The 18,777-nt window shown below is 37.4% G+C and overlaps 1 protein-coding gene across 1 annotated transcript in view; it reads right to left on the reverse strand.

The window, feature by feature from the left end:
• The window catches only part of NPR2 (natriuretic peptide receptor 2), a 2,072,492-nt gene that overhangs the window by 938,288 nt on the left and 1,115,427 nt on the right, over nucleotides 1-18,777 (reverse strand). Inside the window, exon 6 of the mRNA XM_044078984.1 lies at nucleotides 10,243-10,378. Coding sequence (XP_043934919.1) covers nucleotides 10,243-10,378 — 136 coding nt within the window. The remainder of the gene's footprint in view (nucleotides 1-10,242; nucleotides 10,379-18,777) is intronic.

Genomic DNA, 18,777 nt, shown 5'->3' on the forward strand with positions numbered 1-18,777 from the left:
GATGTGCATTGCTATCAGAAAGCGTTAGGAGCAGGTTGCCCAGTGCCATACTCTCAGGGCCTCCCGACAAAGGGGGTAAGATATGGTTCCTCCTTGTCTGTTTATGTACCATACAACTGACATGTTGTCTGTCTGTATTGCAATAGTTCCTAGTGGAACAGAGTCCTGGAATGCTTGCAATGCTAAAAGCACTGCTCTCATCTCTAGAACATTGATGTGCAAATGGGCCTTGTGATCCTGCCAAGTGCCTTGGCCTGTCTTTCCCAGATAATACCCCTCCACCCTATCTGAGAAGCATCCATGGTCACTGTGGCTAATTGCTGGGGAAGTACAAAGGGTCAACTAAGCTTCACGACGGAATAAAGCCACCAATAAAGGTCTTTTTTGCAAGATTCCATTATCAATATTTTGTGGGACATGGCAGTTCTTGCATTAACTAGTGAGTGGACAGTAGCCACTGGAGAATTCTCATGTGCAGATGTGCTAATGGGATCAAGGTTATTGCTGCTGCCATGGTCTCCAAGGCTTTTAGGACTGTCTTTGCTTGCGCTTTTTTCTTGGAAAGAAAATGTAAGACCTGACGTTGTAGAACTTGTACCTTTTCTGGAGGAAGTTTGGCCATCATCTTTGTTGTATCTAATTCTGCTCCTATAAAAATGATATGCTGATATGCAGCAAGGCAGATTTCTTGTAGTTTATTGTGATTCCTAGGTGACAGCAGAGCTGCAAGGTGGTGTCTCTCGCTTTTGTTAGTAGATGCTCGGTGGTGGCAGTTAAGAGCCAGTTGTCTAAGTATGGAAACACATGGAATCCTGGGCATCTCAAGTGAGACGCGACTACTGCCACACACTTGGTGAACACTCTGGGGATTGTAGTGAGGCCAAAAGGTAGAGCTCAAAACTGGTAGTGGCTGGCTCCCAGCCAAAAGCACAGGTGTCTCCTGGATCGCCTGTCCATTTTTATGTGGTAGTATGCATCCTGGAGGTCTCTATAGAGCACACCCAATCGTCTTGTCCCAGAAAAGGGAGTACTGACTGCAGTGTTACCATCTGGAGCTTGAACTTTCTTACAGATTTGTTTAGGTTGCTGTGATCCAGAACTGGTCTCCAGTCTCCTGTTTTCTTTGGAACTAAAAAGAATCTTGAGTAAGTCCTGGATACTATTTGGTCTGCGGGGACTATTTGGATGACTCTTTTGTCTAGCAAATTTTGAATTTCTAGAGCTGCCTGTTCCCTTTGTGTGGGTGGAACATCCAGGATGTTTTTTATGTTTGGGATGGGGAAGGAAAAGGGTATGGAGTAACCTCTGGATATGATGCTTTGTACCCACTTGTCTTTTGTTATTTTTAGCCAGGCTTTTGGGTACAAAGATAAGCGGCCCTTGACTGCCTCCAGAGATGGACAGGCAAGCCTCCCATCAGGAGCACTGAAGGGGCTTACCAAGGAAGGATTCCCTGTCACCCTGATTCTGTGGACCCCCTCTGCCGAGTGGTCAGCGTCTTCCATTACCACTTCCACTTCCCCCCTCTACCCCTGGAAGAAGAATCACCACATGTGTCCTGGAAAGCTCTCTGGGATTTTCAAAACCACATTTTCCCACTTCCTTTTTAACCTTTGGGATAAGGTATGGTAGGAAGGGAAAAGCAGACTCCTACGGCAGACAGTCTTTCCTTCTTGTTCACACCTGGTTAGTATGTCCTTGACTTTAGACCCAAACAGAGATGAGCCATCGAATGGGGTATTCACAAAGGAAGATTTGAAGGGCTTCACAAAGTCACAGAAGCGCATCCAACAATGTCTCCTTACGGAAATTCCTGAACCCACTGCTCTGCTCACTCCATCCACTGCATAAGAAATCTGTCTCATGGAGGAGTTTACCACTGAATTTAAGTTACAGAGCTGAAAGGTAACCTTCTCTGACACCTCTTCAGCTACTGAACCATGGAGGGTATCTCCTAGCTCCTTCAGGAAATCTCTCTGTAGTCTAGTAAAGTGAGTCAGGTAATTCAGCGATCTAAGAGCAAATGTCACTGAAGAAAAAATGTGCTTTCCATATCTGTCCATCTTGCGAGACTCCTTGTTTGGTGGATGGATAGAAGAAGATGTCACTGAGAGTTCCTTCTTGGTGGCTATCGCTACCACCATAGCATCTACTGGGACTCCCTTAGTTAAGAAATGTTTGTCTGATGTTGAGGTGATGAACTTATTAGGCCACTGAGGAACAGGTTCCACTGAATATGGAGACTCCCACACCTTTCAAGAAACTAAGTCCATAAGTTCTTCAAAAGGCAGAGACACCCAAGCAGAGGAAGGGTGAGATCAAAGGGCCTTAAGGTACATGGACTCCTCTGCTGAAGGGTTGGTGGACTTCCAGCCACCTCCCTGTTTAAGTATTTCTAAGATGTCTCCAAAGGAGACATCATCGGGAAGTGACTGTGGGGACCCTTTGGCTTCATCGAGGTCTGTATCCGAAGAGACGGACTCCTCCGGGGAGTCTAAATGCTTCCTCATGCATAACCTTCTGCGAGGGACCACTTCAGAGGGGTACTCTGGAGAGGATTCAGAAGAGTGGGGGGCACTGTTTGGGGCATCCTGAGGCCTAGGATCTCTGTGTCCCTGTGGATGCAAGGGTATAGAGCCAGACACTGGTGCCTTTGGGAAAAGAATGTCCAGAGATGGCATTGGAGCTGCCTGTGTAGTCAGTACTCTCCTCATCACCTCAAAGGCCCCCACCCTTGATCTGAGGAAACCTCCAGAGGGAATGCCCAGAACCAAGGAGGATGGCTCTGAGGCTGAGGTAGGAGCCAAGCTCACCCAAGCCGATGCCCCGAGAGGCATGTTTGGATCGGAAAACTGTCTGATCTGACTCCCCTCAACAACAAGAACAGCAGGTAACAATCAGAATATATATGAATATATATATATATATATATATATATATATATATATATATATATATATATATATATATATATATATATAGTATTTTTTTTAAACAACAAAAACAATAATTAACGAACAGTTGTTTAAGAGAAAGAGAAAAGGATGGCACAGTCCTCTAACTTAAACAGGCTATGCCCGAAGAGGTGAAAGGGGGGAAGCCCTCTAACTTAAGCGGGCTAAGGTAAAGGTAGTTGTCTAATTTAAACAAAGTGACCTTAAAAGGACAATACAAAGGTACAAGGGAGCCCTCAAACTAAAATGGGCTATTTAAAGTGAAAGCCAGGATAGGGAGAAAAGGCCTAATGGGAAAACGACTGCCAACGGCAGTATAACCACAGAAACACATGGAAATAACAAACAATTAACACAACAAGTTATCTGCAGAAAAAAAACAAGAAACAACAAACAATTTCCCACAAATATGAAGTAAGAAAAAGTCTACTTAGCCAGAGCCAGTAGGAAGAGCAACCAATCTTGTTTAGCAGCAAACAAGATCTGGGGAGCTCTCCTAGTGCATGATGGGATAGGGTTTAACCATGAGCTAGTGGAAGACCTCAAGCTTGTATATAAGGCTGAGTGGAATATGACGATCAGATCCGAACCCAACCTAATAAGAATGAAGGCAAGATAGGACAACAACACATCTTTTGTTACTCTAAATTTGTTAACTAAATAGATAGCAGACAAAAAAAAAGAAAAAAAAAGTCATAGACATTTGATAAGATTCTATAACAGGGGATAATGTAGTTCTCCACCTTGGAGGTTGTAGATACAGACTTCAAAACAGAACACAATTACACTGCTGAATCCATCATGGCACCATAAATGTAGAAGCATTAGTGTGCTTTCATTCTAACTTCCTCTTCATACATTAAGTTTTATACAAGAACATCTTATTATTCTCTGAAAGCCAAACAATGCTGCAGCTTTTCACTGTCTCATGCCCAAGAGATATGAAATGTAACTAAAAGAATAGTTGTAGTAGCTCAAGATTTCATTGCATGAGCTGGTCCTTGATGATCCTTCACCAATGTTATCATGGACATGACAAAAGATGTATACCAATCTGACACCGGCATTTGGATGACACCACCATATTCTAGACATCACTATTACAGGTAGAGAGAGCACACAACCAAGTTAGTGCTATGCCATGCTTCTGGTCAATAATGCAAGTGTTACATGTCTACAGTAGCATTTAATGTTTCCCCATTTGTCATACAGTACCGAATGTGGAAGTTTCTATATAAACTGATTATCTTATACTTTAAATATTCCTCTGTATCGTGTTAAATTATACTGCTATTAATTTCAAGACTGAATAAGTGTTATTATATTACTGGAATGGTATAACATACTTTCCACAAATAGCTTTCTTACTACTCTGTTTTCTCCTATATATTCCTGTCTTATTTCCTCCAAGCCTTTGTCAGTTTTTTGGTTGAGTGTATAAACAACAAAAAGTGCTCGTTATAAAAAGAAATTAGGGTAACCTTCCAAAAATGTCAAGAATTAGATTGTTGAGTGCCAAAATGTGGAGAATGAATGGCTAAGAATCCAGTCTTATATATACTAAGTTTCAGATGACCATTTCTTTGAATAGTCACTCTTCTCCAAGGTATGCTGATCTCAGAGCCAGTGTATATAGACATTTACGGGAGTCGGGGGTTTATCTCTACAGCAGTGGGTGCAGAAGGACTTACTCCCTGAAAAAATACACGTTTAAATAGAGAGAAGTGATGTTTGATATTCACTCTCCTCCTATATTTTCAGTCTTTAGTTTTCATTTTTTTTTTTTGAGACTTGGCAATCTGAGTCTGGACATACAAATAGGGAGCTGGAGCTAGTCTTCAAGTCCAGTAACAAACATAGGAAACAGTAAGCTAAATGCCTAAACATTTTGATCTGTTAAGCTCAATACTTAGCAGGAAGGAACTGGAGAGTTCTATTAGGGATTTAGCTTAAAAAAAAGGGGGAGTAGTTTTGGATTTGGGTTAATGGCTTACAAAATTTAAATAAATGATTGAACTTGAAGAATGAAGTACCTGTCCAGTCAGTCCTGTAGCCATCATTGTTACCATCAGATTCTCCAGCTTCTTTTCCAGTAACTGAACCTCAGCTACCAACATTATGTATTTATTTATTTTACATTTGTTGACTGGGATAGTCTAACTGGATACATGTCCATTTTCAGTAGAGGCCTGGGGAGATAAGCTCCATGGAACAAAAACATAACATCTCATATTCAAAACAAAATCAAATATACAAAAGTTCATATGTACAATGTGTGTTACAGTATAGAGATAATCAAAGAGGGCAGACATATCATGGTATTGAATAAATCGTCAGACCTGTGCAATCAGCTGTACTGCAACAGTTATAATAACCTTTACTCAGGGAGAAAAGGCTATGAAACAGAAAAGAGATGTATAGGAAAAATTCTGGGAGTTGTGCATCTGCCATATGTTAACAAAGAAAAGGAACTTTACATTAACAATGGCAATTAAGGGTGGTCCCCAAGTGTGCATTATGTTGTTGAGCATCAGGTTTACAAACATTCACCTGAATTTCTCATGAGCACTTTAGCAGTTAAAGATAATGCAGTCGAGGCACTGAAAAGTGGGAAGTACATTTCGTAGAATACACTTACTGCATACAGTGATTGCCTTAAAACAAGCTCAGAGTGGAGCATAAAATGACTCAGGGGCCTTTACCACTCATACATAATCCTGCTGAAGGTGGCACTGATTACTTTCTACCAAGTCTTCTCAAATAATATGCATAGCAAGCATTCTGTCAACTCTAATTTTAACTGATAAGCTACCTCACAATTGTACTTTAATTCTACACCCTGAATGAGAATAGTGTGTCTATGAAATGAACATATATATATATATATATATATATATATATATATATATATAGATATATATATATAGAAAGAGAGAGAGAGAGAGAGAGAGAAAGAGAGAGACTGAGTACAAGGTTGCTTTAACTTGGAAATTTTAATGAAATAACTGGTAACTGAAATACTCTGAGCATGATTACACTACTGATTCTATTTTACTCCTGTCTGTTTTAAATAATAATGACAGATAGATATATTTAACACCTTTACTGGCATGCTACTCAAAATTTCTGCTGCAGTGAAAAGGATCAGAGAGTAATCTGGACATAGCCAGTTGATGTTTTAGCACTTAAATTCTTCAGTGATTCCTAAAGCTGATTCCACCTTGTTCTTAATGCTTAACATTAACAAAATGGATAGTTTTGTTTACTGCATTTGTCTTTTCATACTTTGTCTAGCATCTATGTTCTTCCACTCAGACATCGACACTGTTTGTCAAACGCCATGATGCTATAACATCAGTACCTTGAACATCTTTATACACATTTGACTTCACAACTTTAACAATAAATTGCTCTCCATCCTTGATTCTTATGCACCTGCTCGCTCCACTAGGATTAACACTAAAGTTGCCCCACGGCTATCTAAAGAAACAAATCAAAAATTGTAATCAGGAATAAAGCATGGACTACCTGGCGCTCCACAAATACTCCTATAGATCAAATTACATTTCAGCAGTTAAGAAATGAGACTATAAGATCTATCTTACTGGATAAAAAAAAATATTACTTTAATCTCCAGCAAGGCAACCAAAATACTCCTCAAAAATTCTGGGCAGGCATAAACAAACTACTACACCCAGGGCATACCACCACTCCACCCTCCTCAGCCTCTACTGATAAACTACCAGAGGATGTTGCTAACACCTTTAATAGTTTCTTTACAGAAACTATCCAAGCACTAGCTAGCCAGTTACCCTTGAACTACACTAACACTCAAGATACCAATCTCAGTACCCAGTCCTGCATTAGCTTCTAACCTGTCTCCACATCTTTGATTCGTAATCTGATCAAAAAACTTAAACCTACCTCCCTAGCCACTGACCTTCACCCTGCTGAATATTTACAAAAAGCTAGAGATTCTATACCATTCCCCATTTCTGTTCTAATTAATTGATCCATATCTGAAGCCAAAGTCCCCCATCTGGAAAATATCTCGTGTCATACCTCTCCACCGAATTATCTAACTATAGACCCATAGCTATCTTGTCACCACTGGCAAAAATCATGGAAAAGTGCATCCACAAACAACTTCTGTACTTCCTAACCCAGAACAACCTACTGACTAAATCTCAGCATGGCTTTAGACTACATCACAGTACCACCACAGCCCTCTTCTCCTCCACTAATGATATAAACCATAACAGAAACAATAACAAGCTATCCTCAGCCTTTTTTTTGGATCTCTCTAAAGCTTTTGATATGGTTAACCACCATCTACTTATCCACACCATGAAAAACGTTCCTAGGTCATCACTCCCTTCAATGGTTCCAATCCTATCTCTGCAAGAGACAACAAGCCGTAATATGGCAGAACCATCTATCCAACCTCTTACCCAACACCTTAGGTGTCCCCCAGGGGTCTATTCTGGGACCACTACTGTTTTCCATATTTATTAATAATCTCCACGCTGTCATCCCAAATGCTAACTGCATTCACCATGCAGATTACTCCATGTTGATCTGCACTGGTACCACCCAGGCTGAGCTGCAGTCATGTACTCAGTGTACTTTCAACTTAGTTGAAAATTGGCTTGCCGACCGATGTCATATTCTAAATCCCAACAAAACAAAGCTACTACTGTTCTCCCCCACACAAAAATCCCAGATGATATATTTCTCCATTAAATCTAACAATGGCACCATAATGTCCCCAGATGTGCACACGAAACTCCTTGGGGTAACTGTTGACAACAACCTCAAATTTGATACTCATGTTAATAAAATGATAAAATCCAGTAATAAAAAACTGGGCTCACTATATAGAATAAAACCACTCCTTACCCCACCTGTTAGGACTGCCATCGCCTGCTCCCATCTGCTCTCCACCCTCTTCTATGCTTCCTCTATACTTGCCAACCCAAATAAAACTGAACTTAACAGACTCTATGCCTGTTACAGCAGCATATATTTGCCACTGGCCTGCATTACAGAACACATCACTGCATAAACCTAAGAAATCTAGGTTGGCTAGAGCTATGTAGGCAGATTCAGTATAACCAACTTATTGTGGCTCATAAAGTACTTAACCAACCTGATAATACACCTGCTTTGAAAAACATCATCTGTTCCCACACCGACCTCAGACCACTTCGCTCATCCAATAGACTTGTAGTACAAACCACCAAATCCAACAACTCAGCCAGTGACTCCATGTTTGCCAACTCTGTAGGCAAAACCTGGAACTCGCTACCTGCTGACATTACAATATACACTACCCTATCTCAGTTCAAGAAAGCCCTCAAGCAGTACTTCAAGACTCAATGGCTATGCCCTTGTGATAAGCCTGCCTAAATATTTGGTAACACTGGGGTACCGTTATTATATTGTTGATGTATATCTACTGTACAATAATTTAGTTTACCAGATGATAGGCATGTTAGATTATTTAACCTACACTCCGAATTGGCTAATAGACTGTGTTTAAATTGCTTGTAATTGTTCTTTAGTGTGTACTATGTCAATATTTCCTGTATAATTTCCTTTGGAGCTTTTCTCCCTGGGTCTCTGCTGAACATGGACATGTATCCAGTTGGACTATTCCGGTCAACAAATGTAAAATAAAATAAATAAATAAATTACATATAAGGTGAACCTTACAAAGTTAAGAAGAACAGATGCATCCATACATACGAACACAACTGTAAGTTCATTAAATTTAGGTACCTTTCCTAAAATAACATATTCAAAGGAAACAGATGTTAATACATATTTATTTACATTCTATGTTTTTAAACACAGTAATGTTCTATACAGAGCTGGAATTACTGGAAAATAATCATGTTTTGTAAATACTTTTGATAGCTACAACATTTTATTCCATTACTGTTTAGCTCTTGTGATGACTACGTATGTTGAAGGGTTGTTTTATATTAAAATCTATTTTCATTCCCTTCTTGCTCAGCAAACATTGTGAATGGCTTTGACATTGGACAGCTATGTCATATAAGCTTGACCACACTGGATTGGATATATATATATATATATATATATATATATATATATATATATATATATATGTGTGTGTGTGTGTGTGTGTGTGTGTGTGTGTACAGTACACTGATGATGATGGCTACCATGTTGCATAAATTTTTGTTTTCACAGTAAAGTTTTTTGCCTTGCTGATGTAATGTTATGGAGAAAGATGGCAATATATGAGGGGAAACAGTTATTGGGATGATACCTTTTCAATGACTTGAAAGAACACTGACTTCAGACATTTCTCACTGTCTCTTGCAAGTGTAACAGTTACTATTTTTGGAACAACATACTGTTATGTTTATAAATGGTTATCTCTTATACTGCATTGTAAGCTATATACAATGCCATACTGAAAGCATGCAATACTGAAAGCAAGTAATGCTTTTATCATGAACAGAACTACAGTTCCAAGATACATTTTCTATCTGATATATTAAAGTTAGTCATTTGTGACTGCTAACACCCACAGAAAAAGACTGCAAAGATAATATCTAGGTTTTTAAATGTAGTATTAATCCAGCAGCTAGAACCAGGCATTGACCAAATTACAATAATCCTGTAAAAGTTTGAGATGTAACTACCTCCCTTGCCTAAACTGTTGCAGATATTGTGACGCAGTGCTAGTAGAAAATAACATAACTCTTCACAAAACTGTTTCAAACCAAAATCAGTAAGAATATAACTCTAAATAGTATGATTAATTTAAACTAACTCATGACCAGAGCTATATGTTTAATTGCTTTATATAATTATTGCTTAGTTTAAATTATGCATTACATTTATATTTGATTTTTGTCAAAACTGTAATGCTAGTTACTTTAGCATATGCTACATTGCCAGGCTATGTAACAAATGTATCTTCTTCTATTAAGTTTAATGATGCAAGTAACCAGTCTGTAAAAAATGAGATTTATATTAGGCTCCTGTAAAATGCTGTCTATCTTCTGCTCAGGTACTGTGTAATCATTAAATATTAAGACCAAGTCTGTTGCTTTATGTCTTTAATCTACATCACTGATGAAAGTGGCTTCAGTTACCCAAAAACAAGCAAACAAATAACGCTCACTTTTAATACACACAAAGAACTGCCTAATGTAGTTTAACCAATAAATAATAAATAATTAAACAAGGAAAAATGTCCAAGGCCAGGAATATCACTACTTATACTATAAAACCATGAAAAAATATTAACCTTGTCTGCAAGAAGGATCATCAATTTCAAAAGCACAGGGAGGGTTATCCAGTGGAGGTGAGCCTTTAATCCAATAAATCTCTCTTCCTGCGATCCAGCTGATGTTTCCCTTTATTGCTTCATAATGAGCTACCACCTACAGAGTCAAATAAAAAAAAAAGACACATTTAAATGTCCACTTGACAGAAGTTATTTTCTGAAGTGTTGTACCACTCATTCAGTCCTGCTTTCTGTTTCTCTCAACCTCTGAGTGCTGTAAATCTGGACAAAACCTACAATGATGGGGGGAGAAAGTCCCAAAAATAGGGACATATAGTTAAATATTGCTCTTATAACACAGAAAAATTCCTAGAGTATCAGGATTCATGTTTGGATGCATTTTCTGAAGGATATAAAGTCTGAAACTGAAATGTACGTCATTATTTTGGAACTTCAGCCCTCAGTAATTTGCCAGAAAAATCACATTTTATGAGCAACAGACTAAATACTGGAAGCAAAAATCTGGACATTCTTTGAAAATCTGTATAGCTGATTGATATGCTCTGTGAAACTATGGGCAACAATCTGACAAAAACTCTACCCCTAATCCCTAAGTCAAGTCTTCAATGATACACAAAGATAGGCTTATTAGGTGAAAATTAAGAGGTAATTGATGCCATATTTCACAAAACTTCATATGGATTTAAACTTTGTGATGCAGCAATAAAATTTAAAATGCTATTTACCCTCTTTATTTCATGGGCTGAATCTCCAAGATTAAGGCTTTACCATAAATATTATTTAAAGGGACTGACAAATGTTAAAGTATTGCAGAACAGAGGGAGTGTCACAGAACATGAGGAGGAGCAATTGTAGAATGCTAAGAAGAAAGTAAAGGGTTGCCTTGATAATATGCATGAGGTTAGAAAGACTGCTGTTAAGCAACTGTTTTTGACAATAATGCCAGACCACAAAGACCTTTAGTGTAATGACTCAGGCAACAGAAAGTAGAAAGGGTTGTCATCAAGCTTAGATAGCCTATAACATGTAAGATAACAAGATCTTGTAGAGTTACTACAAATATTTGGAAATTTTATGAAAGTCTGTATAAAGCATAAAAATATGGAGATCATGAAAGGGTACAAATGGAAATGTTGGTGGAAGACTTAAAGATGCAAGGTTAGAGGTAGATGAGGCTCAGTTACTAACAGGATAGGAGGAGATGAGATAAAAATGGTGATGTATAACCAATCAACAGGTAAGTTCCTGAGAATAGATGGCATTCCTGTGGAAGTTTGGAAGCTAGGTGGGAAAAACTGATAAAGATCTGGAAGGTTTTGTTTAACAGTATTTAAAGAGGAGGAGAAGCACCAACATCCTGAAAGAAAGTAGTGGTGGCTGTAATACCTAAAGAGGGTACAGACCCATTGGATCCAGCTACATACAGGCCCATTTCAATCTTAAACCATGATTATAAACTGTTTATGTCTAGAATGGCTAAAAGAATGACCAAGGTAATCTCAAAAGTGATAGATACAAATCAATGTGGTTTTGTGGAGGGAAGGCAAATATTTGACAAAATTAGCAGAAGACTGATGATCCAGAGGGGAGCTGAATGTAAGAAAATACCACTGTTGGTAGGTCTCCGTGCAGAGAAAGCATTTGACAAAGTGAGCTGGGAGTTTATGAGCAGGGTAATGGAAGCATTTACATTCCCTGATAAAATTATAAGGTTGATTAGGAGGATATATGAGGGATCTGAGGTAAAAAATAAAGTGGTTGAGCCTATCTCTGATAACTTCTGTTTGGGCAGAGGAAACAGGCAGGGGTATTCTCTTTCCCCTTTGTTATTTACACAAGATTTAGAAACACTGGCAAAGAAAAGAAAAGACTCAGAAATACTGATGAAGTCCACTGTTTACATTTGGATGAAAGTGCTTATCCTAATAAGATTCTGCACTTTTTGCTTTAGAGTGGCTGTGGTTTGTACGTTTGAGATGCTATTTTCTGCAGTTTTGATATTTTTGAAAAATCCAAGGATATAATTGGTATGGTAGTCATGAAAAGATGGCTGTACTAAACCAGATGTTGATTTATTGTTTGAAGTTAACCAAGTTCAGTATCATAATGTGTTTCTTAGGGCAGGCAAGTGTGTTAACGTTAACAAAGAAAGGACATTTAAAAAGATTTTTAGAGATGAAAAAAGATTATCAACAGAACTTGGCCTACACTTTACCTAAGAAGAAGAAATTCTTTAACTATAATTTGGAAGGGAAGGGACTGACAAAGATTCTGATAATGTTGAAAATCCCAGTTTGCACAACAGTTTTTTAGACATACCACAAACACCACAGCTGAGGTGCTCAGAGCAGCTGGCTCAGCAGAATGCTACAGCCAGACAAGGATTTCAGCAAAACAAGGAACACCCCCCCCCCCATGAGGGGGTTAGACGCAGAAGGAGGAAGGTTTGGAACTAATGTTTTCTAATTCTAAATTTAATGAAGTTTTAGGACCTGTGATTTATTTTGATAATATACCACCTATGATTAACATTACGTCACCTCAATTAAATTTTGATTTTAATGATGATTTTAACCAGGGGGATATTATAAAAGACTTTGCCAAGCCCAACACTACAACAGTAACTACTCAAAAAGGGTTTAAGATATTTAATTATAGCAACCTTAGGATGGATGAAAAGTATTTTAATTTGTTCACCAAGGGGTTTACCTTTGTCCCTAGTACTATAACAGACATAGGTGAATTAATTATTAACCTTATACTTTATGTTAGAAAATTAAATTTGCCTCCCTTGTTTAATTCCCACAGAGCTAGTAAATGTGAGGGCAGTGGGGTTGCATTGATTCATAGTTTAACAAGGAAAAGTACTCTAAATCCTCCTTTACATCCCCTGTTATCTTTATTTGAAAAAATGTGTACTCAAGATATTAGGAACCTTTTTCTCAAAACCTAATACATTTTGAGTTCATATTTTGACTATTGAAGAGTCTAGATTATTGAAAGAACTTAGTCATAACAAAAATATTAGGGTAATGAAACCCAATAAGGGAGGGGGATTGTGATCATAAACACTACTGATTAGTCTAGTGAAATGTTTTTCATATTGAATAATGACTCTCTTCATCCTAGGATGTCTAAGAACAAAATCAATATAGCTTATCGCAAAATCAATGTTTTCTTTTAGATTTGGTCAGCCAGGGTGTGACTGATAACAAACCACATATGTTTTTACAAGTATTACATCCCATAATTCCCAGCCTTTTTGGTATTCCAAAAAATCAAGAAGGATATCAATACCCTTCCTTTGAGACCAACTATAGTGGCTTGTGGATCTAAGACGCATCCACTAGCTTTATATGTGGTTAAAACAGTTAAAGCATTTAGGGTTAGATATCCATATACACTTAAAGAGTCATGGGACTTTATAGGGTAGATAAAACCAGAAGTGTTTCACACTAACTGGTACTTAGTTTACACTGATGTGATTCACTTTTGTTTCTTGTATTCCACACCATATAGGACCAAACAGGATTCATGAAGTTCTCTATGGTTGTGATTTTTTGTCTAAGAGGGATATCAGCCTTGTTGTTTCATTTATGGAAATTATTTTAAGCAGCAATTATTTTTTCTTTGAGGGGGGAGTATTTAAACAAATTAGTGGGGTAGTGAGGGGAGCTGCATGCACCACCATTTCTGGATGTGGTCATGTGTTATTGGGAGATGAAATTTGTTTTTGTACTGCTGCAAGTCATCAGAAAGCTACATTTATTATTATTTTTGTTTGGTGGCAGTTTCTCTTTTCAATTATCTCTCTCTCTCTCTCTATATATATATATATAAATTTATGTATTTATATGTATATATATATATATATATATATATATATATATATATATATATGGGTTTACTAAGAAATTTCAAAATACAAAACTCTCAAGTTTCAGAATATCGAGTTCAGAATCTCAGAGATCTTGGAATCTCGAAATTGTGAACTGCCCCCCCCCCCCAAAACGCCACTCAACACAATAAAACATGTGTATGCAGGGGGTAAGCTGTGCTCCCTACACCCCCTGCAACTTAAATATACCAACTCTGAGATCGCACTACAATGAGGACAAGGGAAATCTCCTGGTCCGCATTATATACCGATCTCTGTTCAGGATTTCAAAGTTTTGAAACTTCAAACATATGATCTTCGATCATATGAAATTCGAAGTTTTGAGATTCAAAATTCTGAAGGGAACCCATATATATATCTATATATTTATATGCACATGTACACACATGTGTGTATATATGTGTGTATATATATATATATATATATATATATATATATATATATATATATGAATTCACTTTATAAGCTTGAACTTCTGAAATCTTGAATTGCAGAATCTCGAGCCTAAAAAGTAGAAAATCTAAATACCCGAAACTACACAATCACGAAGCCATAAATCTCAAAACTGCAAAACCGCAGAATTCAAACTCCCAACACTTTCAAACACCATTACAACACACACGCACACAAATAAATAAGCACGCACACCTACCCTTATGATATGCGCCCCCCACACCCACCCCACTTAAATATTCTAACTCCAAGGTCGCACTACATACACACAGACACAAAACATCACCACAGAAACTACATTCCTCTCGCACACACACTTCACAGTAACAACACACACTAACACACACTACAGCCCCTATCCAAAAACCTTGAACATAAACACTTAACTGAATCCACGAGCAAAGTGCAATACCAGAACCGCTAATTCAAAATCTCCCGCATTCGAGATTTTGAATTTCACACTTCTGGGGTTACGATCTTCCTATCCTTCCACTTTATGAACTTGAGATACTGAATTTCGAGATTTCATTATTTCGAGCATATAAAGTGTTTCCATATATATATATATATATATATATATATATATATATATACACACACACACACACACACACACACACACATAAATACATATATGTAGTTACTAGGCATAGGAACAAGAAGACTATTAAGGAAACTAAGTAGCTTTCTCAATTATACAGTAGGGAGATGCAGGCTGAGTGTATCAAATCCTGTAGTACAGGAATCAGCTCTTTTATAATTTATAGCCTTAATCTTCACTGTTAACTGCCAGTGTTTATATATATATATATATATATATATATATATATATATATATAGCTGTATATGTATATTTATGAGTGTGTATACATGTGGTGTGAGTGTCTATGCCAGATGATCAAGATTTCTGAAACTTGAAATTCATAAGGTCAATACCATGTGATAGAGTTTCCAAAAACCCAACCATCAAAAAAAAAAAAAAAAGCAAAAATCTATCTTTTTATGTTTTTGCAAGGGGGGGCTGTGCCCTCCACCCCCCACAAATTGTATATACCAACTGTGAGATCACACTACAGTGAAGAAAAGGGTAAATATCCCAATTCTCACTGTACCGTGATCTCCATGTAAAAGCTTTGAGTTTTCAAAGACTTGATCAACTGACATGGACCCATATATGCACACACACACACACACACACACACATATATATATATATATATATATATATATATATATATATATGTGTGTGTGTGTGTGTGTGTAAGCATGTATACATTAAAAAGCAATTTTATTTGTGTCTGCTTTTATTGTATCTTAAGGGTAGTTGTTCTACGTTTTATGCATTTTTTTGTTTCCAAAATGATAACAGGTACAGATGGTTCTGCCACTGCCACCCGTAATACATTAATATGTGTTAGAATCTTGTTTACTTGATATGTTGGTGTGATTTTATGCATGTCTGCATCAGGCAACATATTATTCATAGTCACAAAACAAGCAGGGGTCAGAGGAGCATAAACGTAAAAACATCATAAAACAATAGCAACTCCTCAAAAAGACACAATGGCTGACGTGTCTTTTTGAGGAGTTGCAGTTGTTTTTTTGATATTATTCATAGTGTTCATAGGTTCATAGATTAGTACTAAGCTAACTGCCCTTGTGAGCCATTTTAAGCCTAGCCAATTATCCCTTGTGAGACTCAAACCCTGCACCTTGTGTTTGTAAGGCAAACACCTTAACCATTAGGCCACCCTCCCAACTCTCCCAACCCATGTAATATTCAGTATCCATAACTATACTGCTTTTTCCTTATCATTGTCTAGACATCATTTTTCTGTTTCACACCATTTAAGGCCAACATTGTCTTCTTGTGCAAACTGTAGTGCTTATGCAGTACATGCATATTCAGTAGGTGCATTATCTCTTCTTTACATGCATTTTCAAAAGCATTCACAAATTATTAGCTGTAAACATAAAGCAGCAAAGTTTCATAAAATGATGAATTGTTGTTGTTCTGTTTATAACAGCAGTGTATCTATACTTTTTATTTAGGGAATAAAAATGCAGAAAATTGTAGAGCAACCGTCAATAAGACCCACTGAAAGTAGTTATGACTGGATAATGAAGCAGTAAAATGAACAGCTGAATTATTGTATTAAAGGCAGTGGTGATTTTTTTTGAAGTTATAGAGAGCTACAACTTAAATGTATATCTATAAAAATGAGGAATTTGGCCACTTTTATGAGGCTCTGCACTACATTCTGGTAACAGCACCAAAAAAAGGATACCGCATTTATCATAGATGTTTGGAATGCTAAAGTTGGTAGTTAAAGTACACCTGGAATAACTGGCAAGCATGGCCTTGGGAGATTAAGTAAAATGAGACATATACTGGCTGAATTCTCCCAAGACAATTAACTGATCATAACAAACCCTTTGTTTAGCAGATTAAGAGACAGCTTTACACATGAATATCACCAGAAAGTCAGCACTACCATCAGGTTGAATATACACTTTGTAGACAGTGACAGAAGAGCTGTATTCAGCCAATAAAAATCAGAAGTGGAGCTGAGTGTGGGTCAGGGAAAGTTTAGAAACAAATTATAGAAAACAAGAAAAAACACCAGGCTAATGAGACACATGCCTACTAATACCCCCAAATGAATAAGCCATTATGGGGAAAAACAAATTTAAGGAATTAAACTTGGCACATAAGGTACTGACGAACAGTAGACAAATGTTATGATATTGTCTAGGAGTTACACCAAAAATATTCCAAACAGTAAGAAACTTGAGAAGGCACAATGGCTGTCTTTGAGGGCTTTAAAATTAGCCTTGGAAAAAATGAGAACAAAAAGGCAGTGGAGACTGGGGATAAATATTTCAGATGGAAAACAGAGTTTTAGAAAATAGCAAGAAGGGATAAGGTGAGAAGAGATAAGAAAGCAAAGAAATGGAAGAAGTTAATAAAATAGGAAAAAAAAAGAGATCGCTTTATGAAGATTAATTATATTAAGGAATATGTTCAGGGTAGAATGAGCATGATAGAAGGCTTAAGTGATAAAGAACTATCAAAAGCAGAGCAATGGCAGGTACATAACAGAAAAAATATAAAAAAGGAGCCAGACATCTCTGGTACACAAAAGGTATGATTTATAGCCACACATCCTGGAGAAAGGAGTTAAATGGGCTGCAGGATATGACAAAATTCCAGCTAAAGTGTTAAAAATCCTGAAAGATTATGCTGTTGTAGTTATCAACATCATTATAATCATCATCACCACCACCATCAACCCCCTTGTTTTCTATTTTTACATCGGGTCAAGGTGTCAATTCAACTATTACTACTTCTCTCAATTAACAACCAATCTGTTACCTTCTGTGATGATACCTCCAGCCATGCCTGGAGAAAGAGGGCAGTGAATTTGTAAGATATGCCAACATAACTAGCTAGAATTTTGTAAATAATTGTAAATTTGTATATCAAACTGATTTGTACAGATGCTTGTGCTGAAAATGTATTTGTGAAGTTTTTTTTGGAATTAAAATGTATCACCAGTGTGCCCTGCTGGAAGGAAAAGAGATGTACGTGCATTATTGTAACTGTTTAAATTTATACATTGTAACAGCATATACTGGAAGTGAAGACGTTAATCTTAATCCAACTGACTTTGCACAATATTCTTGAAATTAAATTACTTTATGGGTTAAGCCATAAAGATGTTTTCCCACAGTTTTGAATGGAGCCAGAGACACAATCCCCCGGATTCACGAATCCTCAGTGTAAGACTAAATAAGTCTTACTCGGAGGCAGCAGTTGAACGGTATGATGTCAGCGTGCCATGATTATTCATGAGGGCACCCTGACTCTACCCCAAGTCTAACACGGACTGTGCAGGAAAGCAGGGGCGCGTCCGACTGCTGAGCAGTCTAAAGGTCCATGCCCCTGCAAGTGTCTGAAATGCAAAATGTCAACACACAAGAGCGAGTCCGCTCAAATGTCCATGTACCCAACACCACACTCCCTGACATTGTAAACCCCCAGCACAGTTATAAAAAGTAAAACATTAATTTTTTTTTTAATTCCTGCTATAGCTGCCCGTATTTGCACGTGTGTGCGCGGGTGTGCCCATTGCTTAGCTGCAGTTAGCAATGTCGACATGGAAGAGCATAATAAGGAATGT

The sequence above is a fragment of the Protopterus annectens genome, chromosome 1.part1, assembly GCF_019279795.1.
Source record: "Protopterus annectens isolate FY-2018-M chromosome 1.part1, PAN1.0, whole genome shotgun sequence".
Lineage (NCBI taxonomy): Eukaryota > Metazoa > Chordata > Ceratodontiformes > Protopteridae > Protopterus > Protopterus annectens.